Genomic DNA, 20897 nt, shown 5'->3' with positions numbered 1-20897 from the left:
TGTCGTAATTAGTACGTTAGAGTGCTCAAAAAAGTTTTTAGTTGAAATTGCTCTTTGTAAAATGCTTCCGAGAAATCTACTTACATCGTGCCTGTTTATACCACAAAGCAATGTTACCTACTGTATGTTACTTCCAACTTTGTTTCACTTTGGAAAAACAATTTGCTTTGGTAACATTTAAAAAGTAATTACCTACTCCAGTGAACTGCAGACTAAAGACCATAATTTGTTTTTTTACACAACATAATGACATATTTTTTCATAAAATATACTTATACTAAAAGTGTATTCAACCGTTACAAGCCAGATATATTTTAAACCCATGCACTATGGGGTGAGCCTAATGAGATTGACACAAATCCCCATTACAGGATTTCACTTTTGATTTTACCTCATGTAGAATGTAGTAGAAAAATATAAATATACTTATAACATACCTATATCACCTATTCAACACTTGAAGGTCTACAAAATTCTTCTAAACACAGCTTAGCAATTTTTATATTTCTCGGGAATCAGATTTTTAATGGTAAAGTTGTAAAAGGATTTAAAGAGAGTCTCGTGTGAAGAGACGCTTAAGATGGGAACCTATCCAAACGGTTTAGAATTCACACCTATTTTGTAGATAGTAGGAACTGTGGTGCTTTACACTTTAGCAATTAATTACTCCATTTCATTTTGCTCTGCAGAATTCATGCGGCACCGGCATCACATTGCATTTTTGATGGGGGCTGTCGCTATAACTACAACGAGTACTAAGCTAAGTTTAAACAAACGCTCGCTTATTTCTGTAAAAGGATAGGCAAGTAAGTTACTTTTTATTTCCTAAAATTAATTAATATTGCCTATATCCAAAAATAGACAACAGTTTATCCATAAATAAATGACCTTTTACACCAGCCTTAATAATTTACACTCTAAAAATGTCCGTACCCATCTATACTTAGCTCCTAAGGTAGAACAGCGTCAGAACATCTATAGCTGTCAGACGTACAGCCTACGTCACTCAATCATTATTTCGCGCCGCGTTCTGCGTGTGACATCACATAACGAGACGGTGTTCCACGTCCAATTAATTAATTGTCTGCGCTAAAATGATCGATCCTGCAGTACTACATCCGCGACTGTCTGATTGATATAGGAACTAAAAGGCATCGTAAGCTAGTATAGAGATATATTTTCGAATTCCATTTCAAGTGAATAAATGAAAAAAAGGGATCAAGAAGTCTTTAAAGAAGATTGCGTAGGTACTCCGTCATTATAAAATTAGACTTTCGTATCATCATAACTTACCAAAATTTCATTAGATTTTACTACACTCAAGGGAAATTTTCAGATATAATCATTCATAGAGTTGCCTGAGGAACAATACCTTACCCTTTAGGTCATGTGCCCTTCCGTGGGAAGTGGGTACACTAGAGTTTGACAATGTTCCAACACCGCACCGCAGCTGCGTACAATCTTCATCAATTTAATCACTAGACTGAACGCCGACTGTTTTGATTAATTACGTTCTGTTCGCCGGTAGACATATGGATCCGACTAGTTTGCCGACTAGACGAGACAATAGCTTTCTACACAATATGAACATAGAGATATCGCCTTTCCTGTTTTAGGTAACAAAAGGATAGGCCAAGTGTGCGAGGTCGAGATACGCGAATTATAAATGCATTACGACTTGGTTTTCGATTGCCTATCTTAGATAGAGAAATTCTATTAAAGTTTTCTCTTAAAAGTTGTAATAGGGGTAAGTAGGTACTTGTAAGTTGGTGAGTACTATCTAACTACTCTTTATTCTAAGATTAAAGCTGAAAAGGTTCGCTTCTTTTAGTTAATAAGTTTTTAAATCTGAGTATTTTAAGCCTGCATTTTATACGGGATTAAAAGAAGCGCATAGGGGCCTTTCCTAGAAGCTGGCCGATGGGATTAAAACCCACAAAAGTCCGAATAAATGTATTAAATGTGAAATATCGCTCCATTTCCTACATAAACAGGGTATTATCTGTTACCTACGTTTTTACAGTCTTGTAAAATTGCACCACAGAGCAGTGAAATCCGCAGTTTTCCAATTTAGTGGAGTGAAACACTGCCTTCATACGGTGCGCAGTACCGCCGCTCCTTCAACAAATTAAAAATGCCACAAACCATTTGCATGTTATTTCATTTCAGTGTGTTAGTGATTCAGCATACGTTGCACCTACATAGATTTACCTAGAAACACAGTTAAATGGATTTTTTAGTCTTTGATGTAGTTACATCACTCCATTCTTTCAAATTACATTTTGTTACTATATTATCTAAATAAAAAATTAAATTATGTGCAAATTGGCACAGTAAATAAGTGCTATGCACTTGAACAATTTACAACAATCTATTACCTATCCAGCTTTTTTACTCTGATAGATAGCGTACCGTATTTATTATTTCGTTCAATAAAAATTAGTTAAAATTTTCAGTTAACCTACTAAAAATTCTTAACAACCAAATAAAAACCCTCTTTACATTAATTCAGCTCGACCTTTACAAGTTTTTCTATAAATTACAACGTGTTATAACTTTCTAACGCCAAACCCAATTACGTTTTAACCACACGAATGTGTTTTTAGCAAAAGAAAACTTTGTATTCATATTTATGTGCTTATTCCCAGCGGGTAGAAGGACGTGAAAAACAAGTTAGTAACTTGCGAGATACTACCGTTTGTAACTTGTTAGCGTGATAAAATGCCCTTATTTTTATAACAACAGTTGTTTTATGGACAGGTACGAATTTTCTAAATAATAAATTAGTACCTACATAGCATTTTTTTGGTTACCAGGCTTACCGAACCTTGAATATACTTACCTCTAAATAAAAAAAAAACCATAGCGTGAAGTTCCACATATTTTGTTCTTCAAAAGGTCACTTTACCTCGACACGGTGCATCGCTCTGGTCCCCCTGCTCCAATTTCATCAGATTCCTGTCACTCGGTCAAGGTTTAGCTCTCACATTGATCTGATTCCCTGTTGCTATTTTTAACTTCGGAACAAAAAGGCGGTTCCCTAGTTCGTCCGCAGTTTTTCAAAGTGAAGAAAGTTTAATTCATACATAGGCCATTTCACGTAATAATTCTGACCAATCAAAGATCAGTAATAGATGGGCTATGAAAATGGTAAGGTACCTGTACCTACTTTTCTAAATATAAATAGTTCCCACAGGATGCGGGTACAACTGCAAGCAAAACGGAAAGCAGCTTTGTCAATGCTTAGCTTAAATTCACAATCAGTAAACAACAGCAATACGATTCCGAGTAATCCAGATGGTTAAAATAGGAAGATAACTTTCGGAAGCGTAGTATTTAATGCAGCTCAGTTTCCGCGAATCATTACCTCATGCTAAAACAAAGCAAAGGTTACTTACTCGTTGGTAATCCCTTGCTACATGTAAACGTTTCCGAATCTGTTGGCGTCGGATGCGAGCTGGATGCCTAATTATAATAACGTGTAACGTCATCAGGGAATTTCTGAACGTTCCCCACGTACACATAAATGTCAGAGGTATGTATGTTAAGTGAGATGCGATGGCATTGTTTTGTCGACAACTTAATGACTCTACGGTTTTGCTCTTAATTGTAGAGGCAGTCTTTGTTTTGCTGCTTGCCTGAAATACCTAATTGAATTATAATTGCGACTCTGCCTTACAATACCAGAATAGTGAGCTCATAGTTTATTAATTACAGGAACTTACATGTGCATATTTTTGGAGTTTCTAAACCACATATACATATACCCTTATTTCCTTCTATAATAGAACCCTACGAAGTAGCGCAAATGTTCACAAAATGCATTGGGCAAATTAATAGATCGGACCACCTGTTACTTCTGCCTGAATAGCTGGAGCATCGGGCCTTAGCGTTCCAAACGCCAAACATTTATCATATAAACTGACAGAATAAAGCATTTTCATTATTCTAAAAGATAAATGAATGCGACACAGAGGGCAACATTCACTCTGTTATTCTTGCCTGTCTAGTGTTGCGTGGATGTGCATTTAACACGTGTGCAGCCTATTCCTGAAACAAAACAGCTAATATATCCCATCCCCAGCCCTCGTCAGGCGAGACGATTGCTACAAAAACCATTTTCTACCCTTTGTTTTCCCATCGTGCTGCAGTTTTTTCCCGACGTCCGGCGTCCGCTTCAATTAGTTCCCGTTGTGACGTACACACCGCATATCCATCAAAGAGTTCCGCAAATAACGTTTGCAAATACACAAATCATTCTTTTTTCACCAGCATTCAACCTCTATCGATGCACAGCTCCGGGCAATATGACAAAATAGATGAAAACTAAAAATAATCACGTCAGGTATTCAGATTGGAAAGCAATACAAATAAATTGTACCTACCATCGATAGTTTCATAAAGATTAAAATAGATTTCTATCTAAATATTTTTCAGTTCAGGAATTTACATATCAATTTTATTAGTCACTTTTTCATATTATGAATTTGAAATTGAAAAATAATAAAATTCTACTATTTTTACTAAACCCAATCCCATTTTTCTATTCAGCTAGTTTGCCTAGTTTTCTGTATACATAGTTTTACGATATGATTGAGGTGACTAAAATAGCCCCGAATCTACTTTCGAGTATCTATAACTACACTAATCTTTTGAATTTAGCTGAAAACTGCTCTGTGACATTGAAGGTCCACTTAAGTATTCGTTAAACTTCTGTTTTTCCCCTTTTTTTCTTGATACGTCGACATCACATCAATGATTTAATTCACGGAATCAATCTTGAAATATCTTTTTTAGGTAAGTACCATTTTGATACTATTACTTCCAACAATAATATAACTCAAGACATCCGAGCGAAGACAAAGCTTTAAAGAAAGACGTTGATAGTTTTTTTTCTATGTTTGCGGTTACGATCTCCGCTTAATAATGTAGCAGCGAAAGCATGGTAATGCCCCCGGAATGAGTCAGCTGCTGCCCGGTCTCGCAGACCAAGGGCGATCCATTAAGCTGTCTGTTTGACGAGATGACCCATTTTGCTTCGTCGACAACCGTCACTTTAGCCGAATTGGAACAAGGTCTAAGTCGAATCATGATACGGATTAAGTTTAATTGATTTTATTTGACCAATGCCCTTTCCGATATTAGGTTATCTACCCACACAATTTACCCGATAAGTTATACAAACTTTAAATCAAATTATTTTCATATATACAACATTAGATGACTACACAAAACCGAATAAAGGGATTTATAAATGTAGGTAACATGCAAGGCGTCGGCAATAGCAATAAAACTTTGTAAAAGCAAACGCAAAACATTTTTCCTAACTCGGTGCGAACACGTTGCTTTTAAAGGGCATTAACAGTTATGCAAATGTCGAACCCGCTTAGCGAAATTTTTGTGTGGCGTTTTTGCATTAACATGAATACAGCAATATAAGGAAGAATAAGGTTCACTACTTTATCCATAAGTACTTACTTTAATATAAGCTTAGCACATCTTCCTGCGTAAACAAATGAGAGTTACATTACATACCACTCTTCATTTCGTTATCTTTTTCATAAATTGGCTTAGAGATTCTAAAAAAAGAGATGTCGTGATTCAAAATAAGGAATTCAAGACAGCAGCGGGGTCTTTTAGGTTGCGGCCGGAATACAAATGAACAAATATAAAGTAGGATATCTCGGGGACTACTGGAAATGGACTTTGAGGTTGACACATTTTTCGTTTTTTTTTTTCTCAAAATCTACAACTAAATGAGTAAGCGATACAAAACTGTTGATGTTACCTTAATTTCGTCACGAGAGAACCAGCGAATTCACATCAACAGAATTTTCGAATGGGTAGGTACCAATTTTGATATCTGTCTAACCATTTTCAATCGTAACTGCGAATGAAACAAAGCACATTATACAATAGGTAAACCTGAAACTATGTATATTGAGTTGAAATATCATTCAATTAAAACCCGTTATCTGTAAAATTCTACTAACCTACAACCTCAGTGAACCATTGCTCTTTTATAGCTCTAGTAAATTGACAAACAAAAATATAGCGGCGTCTTTCCTATTATCCAGCATCTACGTGTTTACAATCTCTGATATACTTTTTATAGGCCTATCAAAAATAAGCTACCGTGCGTTATCTCGCCATTTTTATGTTTCAGCTCATTGTAAACCAGATGGTGAAACGACCATCAAACAAAATATTCAACTTTATAGAATACCTAGTCTATAAATTTTTGATTAACAATTTATTAAACTTACATTAATATCGCTGCAAATACTTGAATTAAATATAACTATTCTAATTGCTTAGTAACTAAAGAATTACTTACACGATGGTTTTTGTAAGTCAGGATTAAACTAGAAACCATTTCGCAGATTTAATAAAAAATGCTTTTAAACTGATCCTGCCAATATTAGGTACAAAAAAGCCAAACAAACAACACACGACAAAAAAGTTGTGCTGAAGGTTACGTGGAAACTCCACAATACATGTCATTTCCCATAAAAATGGTTTGACAACAAAATTAGAAGTTTCAGTAATGTTGCCGAAGCTTGATTGATGACAGCCATAATTCTATTGAGCACGTAATGCGGGGGTGCGTGCAACAACGTATTAGCTTCGCAGTTACTCTGTCTCTTACAAAGCAATGATACCAGCCTGTGGATCTACTATGAATTGGTAAATTCTGTTGTTCAGTATTACTTACCAGCTTGACTATTTTGTATTCCCATTTTGACAGAAGAAACTTTAATTATGGAGCTTATAGTTCGGCCATTCAGAGAATGCGTTCCTGACACGTCGCGATTGAACTGACGACGTAACTACATTCATTGATTATTGATATAATAATGTTGTTTTAATGCTCCTCAATTGTTAAAACGGTAAACAACCAGCAAAAATATTTTTATCGTAACTGCAACGCCATTGCAAAGTTACGTCGTCAGTTCAATCGCGACGTGTCAGGAACGCATTCTCTGAATGGCCGAACTATAGTATACAAAATATTGTTAAACGAGTAAAAGGTAAGTAATTAAGCTTCTCCTAAAGTAAGTAGACAATGAATTTCTCATAAAATAGGTACCGAATCTTTCACAATAGAGAAAATAGAGAAATTCTTTTAGTAACTAGAGAGAGGCTATTTCAACCGAAGTTTGCCTGACAATTTAAGCAAAAAAGGTCTTCATAAGCAAAGCCGCAGCGTGAACTAAGGCAACTAAGGCACTTTGCAAAGTATTGTTTTGCCGTGGACGCATTATTACTTTGTCAATAACATGCTCTATTTTCACAACAAAATCACTGGAATTCTCACAACTCTCATCACGTTTTTCATTTTATAAAGCTGCAATTCAAATCAGTTTTTGTCGTTTCGTAGAGGCAAGTGGAAACATGACAAAATCTAATTTGAAATTTGAAAAACTTTTCAAAATTGCAACAATGTCCATGCGCTTAAATGGATCGCATCCATCAATCATACGAGATACACGGTGGTTCATTAAATTTTCTATCATAATGATAAATACATTCTGCTGCTGTCTATTTCTTATATATTCTATATGTTGTCACGACATTAAAACTGGTAAGTTTTCTGAGGCCAGCAAGAATGGTACTATGGTTATCGTTTCAATTACGATCACTCTTAAGTACATGGTGCTCCTGTATCACCAAGCTTCGATTAGAGAAATAATTAACATCATGGAGGAAGACTACCGACGTGCACAAAATACTTCAAAAGAAGATTTGGAAATAGTAGTGCGTTATGCTGAAAGAGGCCAAACCGTGTGCAAGTTTTGGCTCGTGTTCGGTTTCGGCACTAGCGCCATCTTCCCCATAAAAGCTTTTATTCTAATGGCTTATTACACTTGGAAAGACAAGTTTATTCTCGTACCTCTCTTCGACCTAACATACCCTCAGCCAATAGAAGCTTACAAAAATGTGACTGTAGTTTTTTGGATTTTGTTCGTAGTCACTTTCGTATTTGATGTTTACGCGTCTTCAATGTACGTTGGGTTCGACCCCATGCTTCCCATATTTATGTTACATACGTGTGGACAACTTGACTTGCTCAATCTTCGCATCAGTAAATTATTTGTGGAAGCCGAAGATCGTGCAGAAATAGAAGAAGGTTTAAAGAAAATCATTTGCAAACTTCAGGATCTTTACAAGTATGTGTTCATTTTCGTAACACTAAGTTTTACGTTACAAATTATTTCACTTAATTATTATTTATTTGCAGATTAGTAGATCGCGTCAAAAAGAACTATTCCATTTTATACGAATACAACATGAAAGCGACTACATTTTTACTGCCACTCACTATGTTTCAAATAGTCGAAGTAAGTAAATTAGTCGATAAATAAACACTTAATTTAGTTTTTATTATTTATTGATACGTTAAGTTCCGAATAGGTTCTTCCAGGTAACTAAATAATATTTATTCGTTTCAATGAAAGATATTTTATTTTCAAAGCTATAAAACACAGCTGCTAAACATGAAATGATTCAACTGCACGTGGAATACAAGATGAATTTATACACAATAAATTATAATTAATTCTTCCAGGAATTGCGAGTTAAACGGATAAACGTCGAGTTTATTTCATTCTTTGCTGCTAGCATTTTACATTTCTTTATGCCTTGCTATTACAGCGATCTTTTAATGGAAACGGTAAGACTCTGCCTGCATATTAAGATTTTATATTCCCATATTATAGTCACTGAATAGCAAAGGGCTTATTATAAGATGAAGCTAAGATTAATTAATCAAGATGAGCTGCCATAAGATATTCCCTTAATGTCTCCATAACCAAGTTAAGTCGTAGATTCCATTAAAGATTTTCTGAGTTAGAAAATCTGAGAATATAAGTACATAGAAACTTATTGTGAATTGCGATGATCAGATATGCAAGAGCTCCATGTAAAATACTGTTAAGTAATTCAGTTGCATTCGGCTACTAGTCACGTCTAGGCTCTTATCGATGTTTACTCGTCGCCCATTTTCGTATTTTTGCACTATAAAAAAATAGGAAAAAATCTTTATCAAATTAGTAGTTACCGTTTAAGCCGTAAACATTACAAAATTTTGTTTGTTACAGAGTGAAAAATTTCGTCAAGCAATATATTCGTGCAGATGGGAGAAATGTTACGACAAGCGCATACGACAAATTGTATTGTTCATGATGACGAGAGCCAGAATTCCTTTAGGGATTACCACGGTGTTCTACGTGATTAATCTCGACACCTTCGCCGAGGTACGTAAGCCAATAAAATTCTTCTGGGCCAGTCGCATCAGGTAGTATTGTTATTTCTCTCATATTAGCAGTAGCATTTTAAAATAGGTATGTACATTATTTTATGGTAACCTACGTCTCAACACCATCTGTAACATTTCGTGGTGCTTTACATATTTATTTTATTAACAGATTTCCCAAAAAGTAGAGAGATTATCAATTCCGATGTTTGGAGGTATTTATTTTGACTCCTGAATCTAGAACTTCAATTTGCAAAGTAGTCAGGTGTATTTAATCTTTATGAAAACTTATTTACAGATGTGTCGTCAATCGTACGGAATATTCAATTTAATGAATGCAGCGTGCGAATGAAGATCGCATGATGGTTTACTTATGGACTGTAAACCAGTTCTAGAAAGAAGCAGCATTAACAACCCCTTTAAAACCACAGCTTTGCCATAGCACGCTAATAGCAATTTTCATTAAATAAGAAAAACTCTTACCGCAGGATCAAATTAACCATTTAAATGTACCACATAAATACACTGTACCTATTCTATTATGATAATTCACTCTGGACGCAATAAATTCCTTATCGCACAATTAATTTTATTATTACTCATCCATTGTCATAATTGGGCATAAATTCGGTAGTAATCCAATTACACAGGGCTATTAAAAAGGATAAGCATATCTGCTTGGGTGTTTTAAAACGATAACATAATTATTTCCAAGCAATAACCTATATGCCTACTTATAGCTTAAATCCGTGTTGCCAACTAAAAAGGAGAACTCGATATTTTCAAGGCATGATGACAGGTAGCCAAAACTAATTCTAGGTTTCAAGTAAGGTGGTGTTCTGCTAATGCCCTGTAGGCATGGCAGACTTACTTTAACCTTATCCGTTTTATTACTTGCTAACTCATTTGTCGACGTAACGAAAGCCCCGCAGATTATAGTCAATGTATATTCATTAGCATTTGCTAACGTTGTGGTGACATAGTAATTATTTCTCGGCGCTGCTCAGGATAATGCTAGCGTAATGAGATTCTGTAGTGGGTAGCCGACGAAACAGTCCACAAGGCAACACCAAGCCAAAACTTTCTCTAAAAGTAACACTGTGTTCATATTCTTGTGGCCTTAGTGTAAAAGTACCTACTTAAGTACAACTTTCCAGATTTAGACTATGAAGTTAAATTTGAGTGGGTAAAGATTCGTTTTTAATATTTGAAATTTTATTCCGGAGTTTTCAACTTGTGAACTTTCATTGCTTAGAAGCCATGGAAGAGTTTGAATTTTGTTATTTCTTGTACTTACAAAACCTTAATTATTTGTTAGCTGCATAATGATCATATAAAAATTCTGCAATTATATTCGTCAGGCTTCAAAACCTCTAATCTCAAGACCCAAGTAAGAAAAGAAAGCGAGCATTTTTATTCAGAACCTGTGATTTAGGTTGTACCTACTGTAGTTGGTACTGAGCACGATATGTACATTACAATATTATTGTATCAAAATTACCCTCTTTGAGGACAGGAGTAGGAGTACTCCATATAGTGCTGCCATACATATTATATATCAGCCAAATTGAAAGCAATATCCTCCCGCTATACAGAGGTAGTCGCGTAGATAATACTCGGAGTGACGCTGAGCTAGCTAGTTCTCTTGCAAACCGTCACAAAGATTTCGTACGTAGTACCAATGTATTTTGCGATCTACGTACCAAACGGAGGTTTTATTTTGTACTTTATTGCTCTACATATGTTTTAGGTTAGGTACTTACCTAGAATTACAAGAAAAATATTCACAAAGGGCGGATAAAACTAATATATACTTAAGTAATAAATATGTATTATCCCATTAATTATTCACTGTCAGGGTGATACGTTTATATAAATAACACCATCATCAAATTCAGCGCTTTTCTCTGCTAAGACCATTTAATTGAAGCCTTAAAGTACACCGAAGCCTCTATTACAATAAAGTAAACCAACATAGGTGAGGAAAAACGCCTGAAAAAATAACCTTGACCTACTGGCTCATCCGACACATTGGTTTCCGATAAATAGGTAATCTATTTAACCTTGGTCAACATGACAGCATTAACGTGGGTGTTAGAGCTGAGCAAACGAATTTAAAAACGACGTGAAAGTATGGAGTGTGAATAATTTTATGATAAGAAACTGCATATTATAATAACCTGAAGCGCTTAACATGTAAACAGTTAAAATATTCAAGCTAAATATTAAGTAGCTTGCCGACGAACGCTTTTATGGCCACTTAAAATGCTCCACAAAGATATTGTTATAATAAGCAGACGTTTTTGTTTGTAATACGCTACTCTGGCACAATAAAAGGAGCTCCAAATATGTGCCATTGCTCAAGTGTCACTATTTATTGCTTCCCATCATGAAGTACTCGTACTTCTATGAAGATTGTTTCTTATCTTTTGTATATTTGCATTTTTGTTCCGCTTTGGTAACTATGTTCTAGGTTGAATGAATCATTCATGAAATCGAAAGCCTGTTTCATATATTTTTAACCGACTTCCCAAAAAGGAGGAGGTTCTCAATTCGGCAGGTATGTTTTTTTTTTTTTTCTATGTATGTACATCGATTACTCCGAGGTTTATAGGCCGATTTACGTGATTCTTTTTTTGTTCGACGCGGAATAACTGCCAGTTGGTCCCATAGTCATCAGGTCAAGGATCTGATGATGGAAACCCTGAGAAATCGAGGGCAACCTTCTAAAGTTGTAGGCAAACATGTAACAACAAACAACCTTCTAAAGTGAAGGTTTTGAGCTGACCTGATGATGGAGACCAAAGAAGGGCGAAGGAACTCGACAACTAAATATGTAAAACACCTCGTATTTGGGCTTATATTCTTTGTATTGATGAGAACTTTCGACTTATGGATAGTGACAACTATTCGTATCACTGAAAAGCTGTAAATAAAAAACTTTTTTACAAAAAAATTAAACCGACTTCCAAAAACCTACCGGCCTAGAAGTCGGTGGCAAAATTAACTTAGTAACATCCATTAGACACCGACTTCTAGGCCGATGCACCTAAAATTAGTTTTTTTTGCTTTGTAGTGTTTTTGGAAATCGGTTTAATTTTTTTGTAAAAAAGTTTTTTCATATAATCAAGTTAATAAAGTTTTGATTGCTTGACTATTAAGATTTTCAATGATGATTTATTTACACTCATAGGTTTGTAACTCTATCAATGGCGAAACTAACACTTTCTAGTATCCGCCAGGTTTTCACTAGGACATATATGAAATTCAATAATGTTGCAAAACGTTTCGGAGTTGTTTTGCTTCGTCCGAGTAGTGGCAACACTTGGTGTGTAATTAGGCTATCAAAACATCGTTAATTTAATACTTTCAACTTATGATTTAACTATATTACAAAGTGTCTCTACCTTAGTAAAGGACTACTGGTGTCCTTATTTTACGACTGAACAAAGTATGATTTTGTTCGATTTATGCACAATAATTTTATTTGGCTTATGTTTAACTGATCACCAGATATAGTAACAAACAGCAGACAAAAATAGTAAATGATCACCAAAATGAAACTCGCATTTTAATGTAAAACTATCACCAAAGTTTTAACACTTTGCTATCCTATTTAAGTGAAATTACTCCGAAATAAATCATGCGTAAGCCAAAAATAGTAAATGATCACCAAAATTAAACCACCATTTTAAAGTAAGATTATAACCGAAGTTTTTAAATTCTGCTATCCTATTTAAGCAAAATGAGTCCAAAAAAATCATTGTTATCCCAAAAGTAGTAAATGATCACCAAAAGTAGTAAATGATCATCAAAAAAGTTTTTACATCTTGCTATCCTGTTTAAGTAAACTGACTCCAAAAAAATAAGTTCGGCCTGATAAAATAAATGTAATAACATTATGGGGACCCTTTTCCTGCACTAGCGTGGAAAATTGTCTATTGCATGCCTCTAAACAGTGCGATAAGAGTGTATTGAGAAACACATTCTTCTTCTTCTTTCTCCTGCCCTGTTCCCAATTTTACTTGGCGTCGGCGCAATATGTCATTTTCTTCCATTTTCCCCTGTCACTCGTCATACTGACACTCACGCATGCATTGCAAGCCGGACACATAACTTAATATGGCATCATAATACTTTATTTGGTAATAAGCCTACATTTTATGGCAATCACAGTGACTTATTTAGGCAAAAATAATACATTAATTTGGTCGTCAAGAGTTGGTGATCATTTACTAAATTTGGTGGTCGAATACAATTTAAAGTGAAGTCGTGACTAAAATAGCTGGTACTATTACATTTTTAGACTTTATTTTTCTGGTGTTCAGTAGATATTTCTGGTTGCAAAACTTAGGGTATCAAAGCATTTTATGGTGGTCATTATATTTGATCCCATTTTATTTTACGGCGTTGTAAAAATATCGAGTGTCCTTCTTCAGTCCTTACTTCACCGTTCCATGTTGGACATTCAATCACTTTTAATATTAAATCTACATAGTTTATTTTACGTCCCTTTACAGCAGTATAAAAAGTAGGCACCTTTTGATTTAATACTCATTGTGTTATGATAACTAATGCTTTTTGCAATATAAAATAAAAGCAAATAAACCCCATTTCATTGAAAACTAAATGCGTTTCAGGTTTTTTTTAATTTTAAAAATTACATCGGTTTTAATCAAACAAATGGCAAAACTATTGGATAAAAGCTTGAAAGTCTTTTAATCACTTAAGCCTTAGAAAAACTTCTAAATCCTAAAAATGACTGACCAAAATAAATCGTTCAGATTTATTTTTAAAAAATATACAAAAGGTTTATGAAAAAATATAGGATAACAAAATGCAAACATGTTGGTAAAAAAACCTATAGATATCGTGATTTTTCAAGTGCATGCTGCAAAATAATTTAATATTTTAGTGAACATACCTACGTACCTGTCTATTCCCTCTAATATAAATCCGGTTAAGTGTAATATATTTATTAGAAATAAAAATAAAACAAAGGAGTTTGTTAATTAAATGGTATATTTAGTACTCGTTTAGGTGTTTCTTTATGTTTAGTTCTCGAGACCTGGGTCGATTTGACAAATTATTTTTTTTTACATAAAATGTGAGTACTTTCTATGTTTCTGTCACTATCTTCAGGGCAGAATTTTATTAAATATTTTATTTTAGTAGTCATGTTCAGTTTCTTTTCAAATAGTTTTAAAACACTAACCGAAAATTTAAAAAAAGACGTAACACTAAAAGAATAATAAAAATACATTTTCAGTGTTTATTTTTGCTCCTTGTTTACTTACAAGATTGCAGAGATTATAGACCCGAGCGTAAATTGGCACTAATTAAGCTCGGTTTTCACGGTATCCTAAGCTAACAATAAACACGCAGATTTAAGAGATTTTTATCTCAAGTGCCTACGTGCTCACACAATCAGTGACAATGAAAAAGGTAAGGACAAAATTCAAGCAAGACCGCCCGTAATACTGGTATGTAAATATTTGAACAATCTCTGTCCGGGAACACTACGCAGCACAACTATGAGAATTATTCATTACATTACCACGGTTCCTTTGTTCAATGGAAAAAAATCTAAACTAAAATTTTTAGGAGAACCCTTTTTACAACTTCAAGAAGCACATTTCAGCCTTTATGTATACGTATAACATTACAATCATATTCTACAGTTATTTACATATGAACCTAAAAGAACTTACAAGTAGTCACTTAATTTTAAGTGCGCTTTGGATTTTCTACTGCATATTGCGTAATTCTACAGACTTACTTTAAATTATTATATTCTTAGTCCGAATATACGATTTCATTGAAAATCGTCATTGGACCCAAGTATCCCATGTATAGTTGAAGCGACTGGGAGCGGATAATGGATTCCTATAAGTCACCTTCTTTCGAGGAATTCTCTTCGATACCTCCGCTTGCAGCAGAGCTTGCATGCTCAATACTAAGTGCGGGTAAGAGGCGGATAATTCTGTCGTTTCACAGGGATCCTCTCTTATGTTGTAAAGGCATACCTTGCCTGAAAATAGTACACAATTATTAAAAAAATATGATGGGAAAATTATGCTTACTTACCAATAATAAAATGTTTTATAAGAAACTCACCGACACCAGGAAAACATATATCAGTCGGAGGTGTGTCACATTGTACTATTGTATTTTTTCGTAGACTCAAGTCATGTATGTTAAATGGCTGGCCAATCAAGTCAAGTACTCTATACATGGTGCTGTCCACAATGGCATCGACATAACACGGAGGTTTACCAATGAGGCCAGTAAGATTAGACCCTTGATATGTACAGTAATTTTGAATAACTTCCCCAGTCAAGAGCTTGTAGTCACCGTATATAATTGAGGCATATCCGACCATATCATCTATTTCGTACATCGTTATTCTTTCAGAAGGCGAGTTTGAGTTGATACTATCCCACTGATTGATCCCATCAATGTCTGCTGGCGTTTCTATACCAGCAGCACTCAAAAGTGTGGGCAACCAATCTATGACGTGCATGTACCCGTCCCAGTAATGACTCGTGTTGTTCAAGTTGGCACTCCACAATAACCCGACAACCCTTAGACCGCCCTCGAATGGTGACATTTTAATTCCTCTCAGTGGATAATTGGACGCGAAGTTATTGAACTCGCCGCTTGTCATGCCTCCGTTGTCAGAAACGAACGCTATAATAGTGTTATCTAAAATTCCCTTTGCATATAAAGCTGCAACTATATCACCGACACTGTCATCTAGTTTTTTGATCATGGCTGAAATTGAAATTATCTAAGTTATAATAAGTTTGACGAGTATGCTAAAAACAGCGAATCAACGCTGGTGGAAACTAGTTAATAATAATTGATGAAGATCTGGGACTGTTATTACCTGCAAAAATCCTTCTCTGCGGTGACTCGACGTATCTCATCTCTCTGACGGTGTCGTGCGGTGCTTGCAGAAGCGCTCCATCGTTACTAGCGTGCGGGGCGTTGTGCGCGACCATCAAGAATAAAGGAGACGATGTGTCGTGCTTGTTTATTACTATTAAGGAAATATATAGTTTAAAAAACTAAAAAACACGCTTCGTTTCTTAGCTTGTCATGTATTGTCATCAGAGAAAACTCAGAGAGTGTTAAAAATATTTATTATTTCAAACTTATGGGTAAGGATAAAAAAGTATTAGGATAAAAAACATAACTCCATGAGGGCCTCTGCAGTGGCAAATATAAATCAATGATAACGTGTTAAGCCAATATAATTGATAGTTGGATAGAATGGTTTGTATTCATAATCCACGTAGGTACTAGATACATACTTAGGTGTACAAGAACTGATCTTGTTTGATTATAAATCTATGGAATATACAATACATATTTGAAGAGGACTGCATTGTTACGTTCCTATTGAATTGATAGAATTATAGATTTCAGATTCCGCATAGGAAGATTATTCTGTATAATACTATGTATGCTAAATCTCGATAAGTAGGATTTGTTTTATTGTTAGTGAACAAATACCTAATTGCAGTATGTAATCTATCTATTATTTCGCTTTACAAATGGATACGATAAAAGCATGAAATCTATTAGCAGATTAATTGCAAACATTAATAATAGCTTTATATATGATATATTGGTAGTTATTTTATGTAAGTGATGTATTACAGTAAGTGGGTAGGTAATGTACCTACACGTGATTCTGAGCACAGTTTATTATTTATTAAAATAACATTACCTTATCTGTCACGTCCCTATTGTCTTTTACTAATTACACTCCTGCAATAATTCATTGCATGCACATGCATTTACGATTTCTATCAATATATTTTTTATTTTATAATATATATTATCGTGTTAATATTTAAGTAGGTATAATTTGCATAATAAAATCAAATGGCAGCAGATAATACAAGCCCCTTTTTATGTATCAGTCACTCAATACACATTATTAAGTACTTACAACGTAAATACTTATTTAATTAAATTATAATTTTATACTTACTTGATGTAGCCTGTTCTGTATAAATGTCTGTGATGTACCCCTCAACATCCCAAGCAGGAGTTTGGTTTCTAAATAAGGCTAAACCAGCAACTCGACCGAGTTTGCCCCACTAAAAACAAGTTTGTCAATAAGTAAAAATACAGTATTATTGAAATATAATTTTGTGGACTGTAGCATAGTTTATAGATTAATGTGCTGCCGTTGACCCGTAATTTACAGTTATTTTTATTGAACTGGTGTCAACAGAGTTAAACTCGGTGCATTGCGTCGAAACATACAACAATGTTCAGATAAGACTCGATATGTTATCCAAATTATTATTATATTATGCATTATTGTATGCCATATTAATTTTAAAGAACTTAATGTTAAACTACCATGTGGATTTATTGTTGATATGATAATGATTAACACCAAAACTTACGTCTTCCTCATAACTGTACTCATAATAATCCAAATATCCTCCTCTATGTCCAAAATGACTGTCGAAGCCCCTCTTAGTTGGTAAATATTCCTCTCTGGATGAACCGACATGCCATTTACCCACTATATGGGTCGAATAACCAGCCTCTTTTAAATACTCGGGTAATATCGTTATACTGGTTGGCAGACCCCGATCTTCACTTAAGACGAGAGGATAACCTTGCATCCCTAAAGAGGAAAAAAGTCCAGTTTATCAGGTATCGATAACGACTATTTGATCATTTCTATGATTTACAAACTCATACGTAGGAGTCAAGATAATTCAGGGAATACAATGATACCTACATAATATAAAGCCTGAATTATCGTGACTCCTACGTGTGAGTCAAGTCTGATTATATGTAGGTACATTGTACATATTATCAAGTTTGGGAAAATACAGTTATTGATTAATGAGTTCATATTTTTAAAAAGGTTTGTTTTTATGATGATGATGATGACCTCCTAGCCGATTATCGGCTACGGCGGCTGTTCTCACGTAAGGAGATCAGCCAATTGCGCAGGATATATTATATTGCAAAAGCATATGCGCAGACACAGGTGCACTCACTATTCCTTCACCCTCTGCGCCCGATGGGACGGCAATCCGACACCAACGGAGCGAGATCACAAGCAGGAGCGATATTTACGTGCTCTCCGTTGCACGGACGGACGGATTATTTTTATAGTGGTACAATAATTATATACATTTGTGTAGTAATACAAAATAAGTGCTTACCTAACTTATAAGAGTATTTCCCAGTAAGAAGGGCTGATCGAGAAGGCGTGCACACAGCGTGGCTGTAGTACCGTCCGAGTGCAACACCCGAATATGCTAACAAGTCAATGTTAGGCGTTAAGGTTTGATCTGACCCATGAAAACTGACATCGTTCCATCCCTTGAAATAAAAATTAATGCTTCGTAAGGCTATGGTGTCTCATTTTGACGGCTTTTTATCAGACCACCCCAAATTAACACTTTGTGACTGTTCCTTAGTTTTAATTTTATAATATTGCTTGTTTTACAAAGATAGTTTATGTAGTTATAATGTATCTCTTTTATTATGTATATTTTTGTTGTATAGTTAGAATAGAAATGAATTAATTTCCTAATACAAATTCAAGATAGCGTTAAAAAGGTCGTATGCTTAATCACATTAGCATAATTAATAAATCAATTAATAATGATAACAATTAAGTACATGAACGGAAAGATATAGGTCACGTTTAATTGATAAGATGGTTATTTTTTTTCACAGATATCACACTATAGTGCTGATTATAAAAATAACAGTAAAATATCAAAACATATTTACTATGAATAGTAAATTATTTTTTTACAAAACTATAAATGGGTATTTTTGAACTTACCATATCGTCTGCTATAATAAATACAATATTAGGACGATTTGCTGCACATGATAGAGTTCCCATCATCAATAAGAGAATGAACACATTCATGACCACCATCCTAGAAACTACAGACTAAACTATGTATTCACTTGTTTCTTTTCTCAATCTGTATAAACTAGTCACTTGATTAGTTGAACTATTCGTCTATTCTACATAACAGTACCTCCGCGCAGCTATCGTACATTCAACTTTTGTCTAATTGTTTCATAGATATTATTGAATACGTATTTATCACTAAAATGGCACGAGTGTTCAGTGTTGATGTTTAGCACTGTGTGAACACACAAGTTCACACGATTCGTTATTCAACGATATCATATTTTAGCGCAGCTACTTGGACTAATAACCTATTTTATAACCTGCTGGCAGATTCAAGTAAGTCACCGTCAAAGTGAGAATCCGAATGATAGGTGAACTTTCATCATATTGGTTTCCCAGATGCAGCATTACTTTTCTATGAAAATCCCACTGTTTTCTACTCTATTATACTACGCTGCACCCCATTTATCCAAAATTGAAGAATATTTTAACGCAAAGTTTTTTATTCATACCCACAGGTTAAAATGCAGTTGCATACGTTTTAATATTATTCTGGTGGCTGATTTACACAATGAGTGAAATAATCTTTTATATAATTAAAATACCAAGTGCCATCTGAAGATCGTCATAAAATTTAAACTATCATAGTTAATAAAATAAACATATTACTCCGAATTACAAAATTGTCTGATTTCAGTCATGCAAGTATCATGCCAGCGAATGTGTAACCGGATTACCATATTATTTTAGTTAGTTTTAATAAGCTTATCTATTTAAAAATGCAAGAAAACAAATAAAACACTGGAATATATTTATAATAAATTAGCATAGCAAGAAAACGACTCAGACTACGAAATATTTACAAGTTATGATTTTAACACAATCTTACTTCCAGTATACCTATTATTTATTTTTATGCGTAAAACTTTGTGACAGCAAAATTTTAAAGGCAGCTGAATCATCGACCTGCCCCACTTATGTATATATCAGATCAGATTTTTAGGTATATATCAGATGAGAGAGAATCTTTCAATAGAAACCAGATGAGAATCTCAAAGAAAAGCAAAAATACTTAGTTGTATCGAAAACCTAGCTCTAACCGATGAAAAATAGGTTGAACCGAACATTGGCTATGGGCGTACGGCTGCACTTGGAGAGGCCTATGTCCAGCAGTGGACTGCGATAGGCTGATGATGATGATGATGATGTACGGCTGCACCTAGATGTAGCCGCACTTGGGCTTTAGTGTAACCTATACGTCAAAAGGATATAGATAGTAAGAAAGTATGTTACGGTTTATTGGATTGACGCTATCATCACTGTCCTGTTTACACTAGCTATAGAATCTACAAATGATTGGGCCGAAATTGCTGGTGCTTCACTCACAGATTGCCAATCTATTCCTATCTACAATAGCGCAACTTTAGATACCAATTTTTTCACGAACTGCGTGGGATAGTAACCAACTGACAGGGTTTCTTTTATTTTTTTCAGACTAGCATTTTTTCTCTACTTTATTTGTTAAAACAGCCATTTCTGTACGTTCTATGTGCAAGTAAAATAAGACAAAACATGCAGAGGTGATAAAATTGTTAAGCATACTAAAGTTTGCTGAATAGCAAGTGTGAACTTCAGGCTTCAGTAATTATGCAACTTAGCGCGGCGAACATGTGGGTCAACCAATAACTCATCAACAACATTATGACATGCTTAACTTTAGTAATT

General features: G+C 34.6%; 2 protein-coding genes across 2 annotated transcripts; one reads left to right on the top strand and one right to left on the bottom strand.

Moving 5' to 3' along the window:
- Positions 1-7346: 7346 nt before the first annotated feature.
- On the top strand, positions 7347-9839 carry LOC124631855 (odorant receptor 67c-like). Its single transcript, XM_047166484.1, has 5 exons — positions 7347-8171; positions 8243-8342; positions 8570-8674; positions 9102-9257; positions 9555-9839. Exons 1-5 carry the CDS (start codon positions 7396-7398, stop codon positions 9606-9608), a joined length of 1191 nt encoding a protein of 396 aa, XP_047022440.1. The 5' UTR covers positions 7347-7395; the 3' UTR covers positions 9609-9839.
- Positions 9840-14260: 4421 nt separating this feature from the next.
- Positions 14261-19405, bottom strand: LOC124632096 (arylsulfatase B-like). Its single transcript, XM_047166763.1, has 7 exons — positions 19092-19405; positions 18460-18619; positions 17683-17909; positions 17259-17367; positions 16146-16298; positions 15374-16030; positions 14261-15287 (listed from the first exon to the last, which is right to left on the bottom strand). Exons 1-7 carry the CDS (start codon positions 19188-19190, stop codon positions 15085-15087), a joined length of 1608 nt encoding a protein of 535 aa, XP_047022719.1. The 5' UTR covers positions 19191-19405; the 3' UTR covers positions 14261-15084.
- Positions 19406-20897: the final 1492 nt, after the last annotated feature.

The sequence above is a fragment of the Helicoverpa zea genome, chromosome 7, assembly GCF_022581195.2.
Source record: "Helicoverpa zea isolate HzStark_Cry1AcR chromosome 7, ilHelZeax1.1, whole genome shotgun sequence".
Classification (NCBI taxonomy): domain Eukaryota; kingdom Metazoa; phylum Arthropoda; class Insecta; order Lepidoptera; family Noctuidae; genus Helicoverpa; species Helicoverpa zea.
This window is presented reverse-complemented; position numbering and strand designations above follow the sequence as displayed.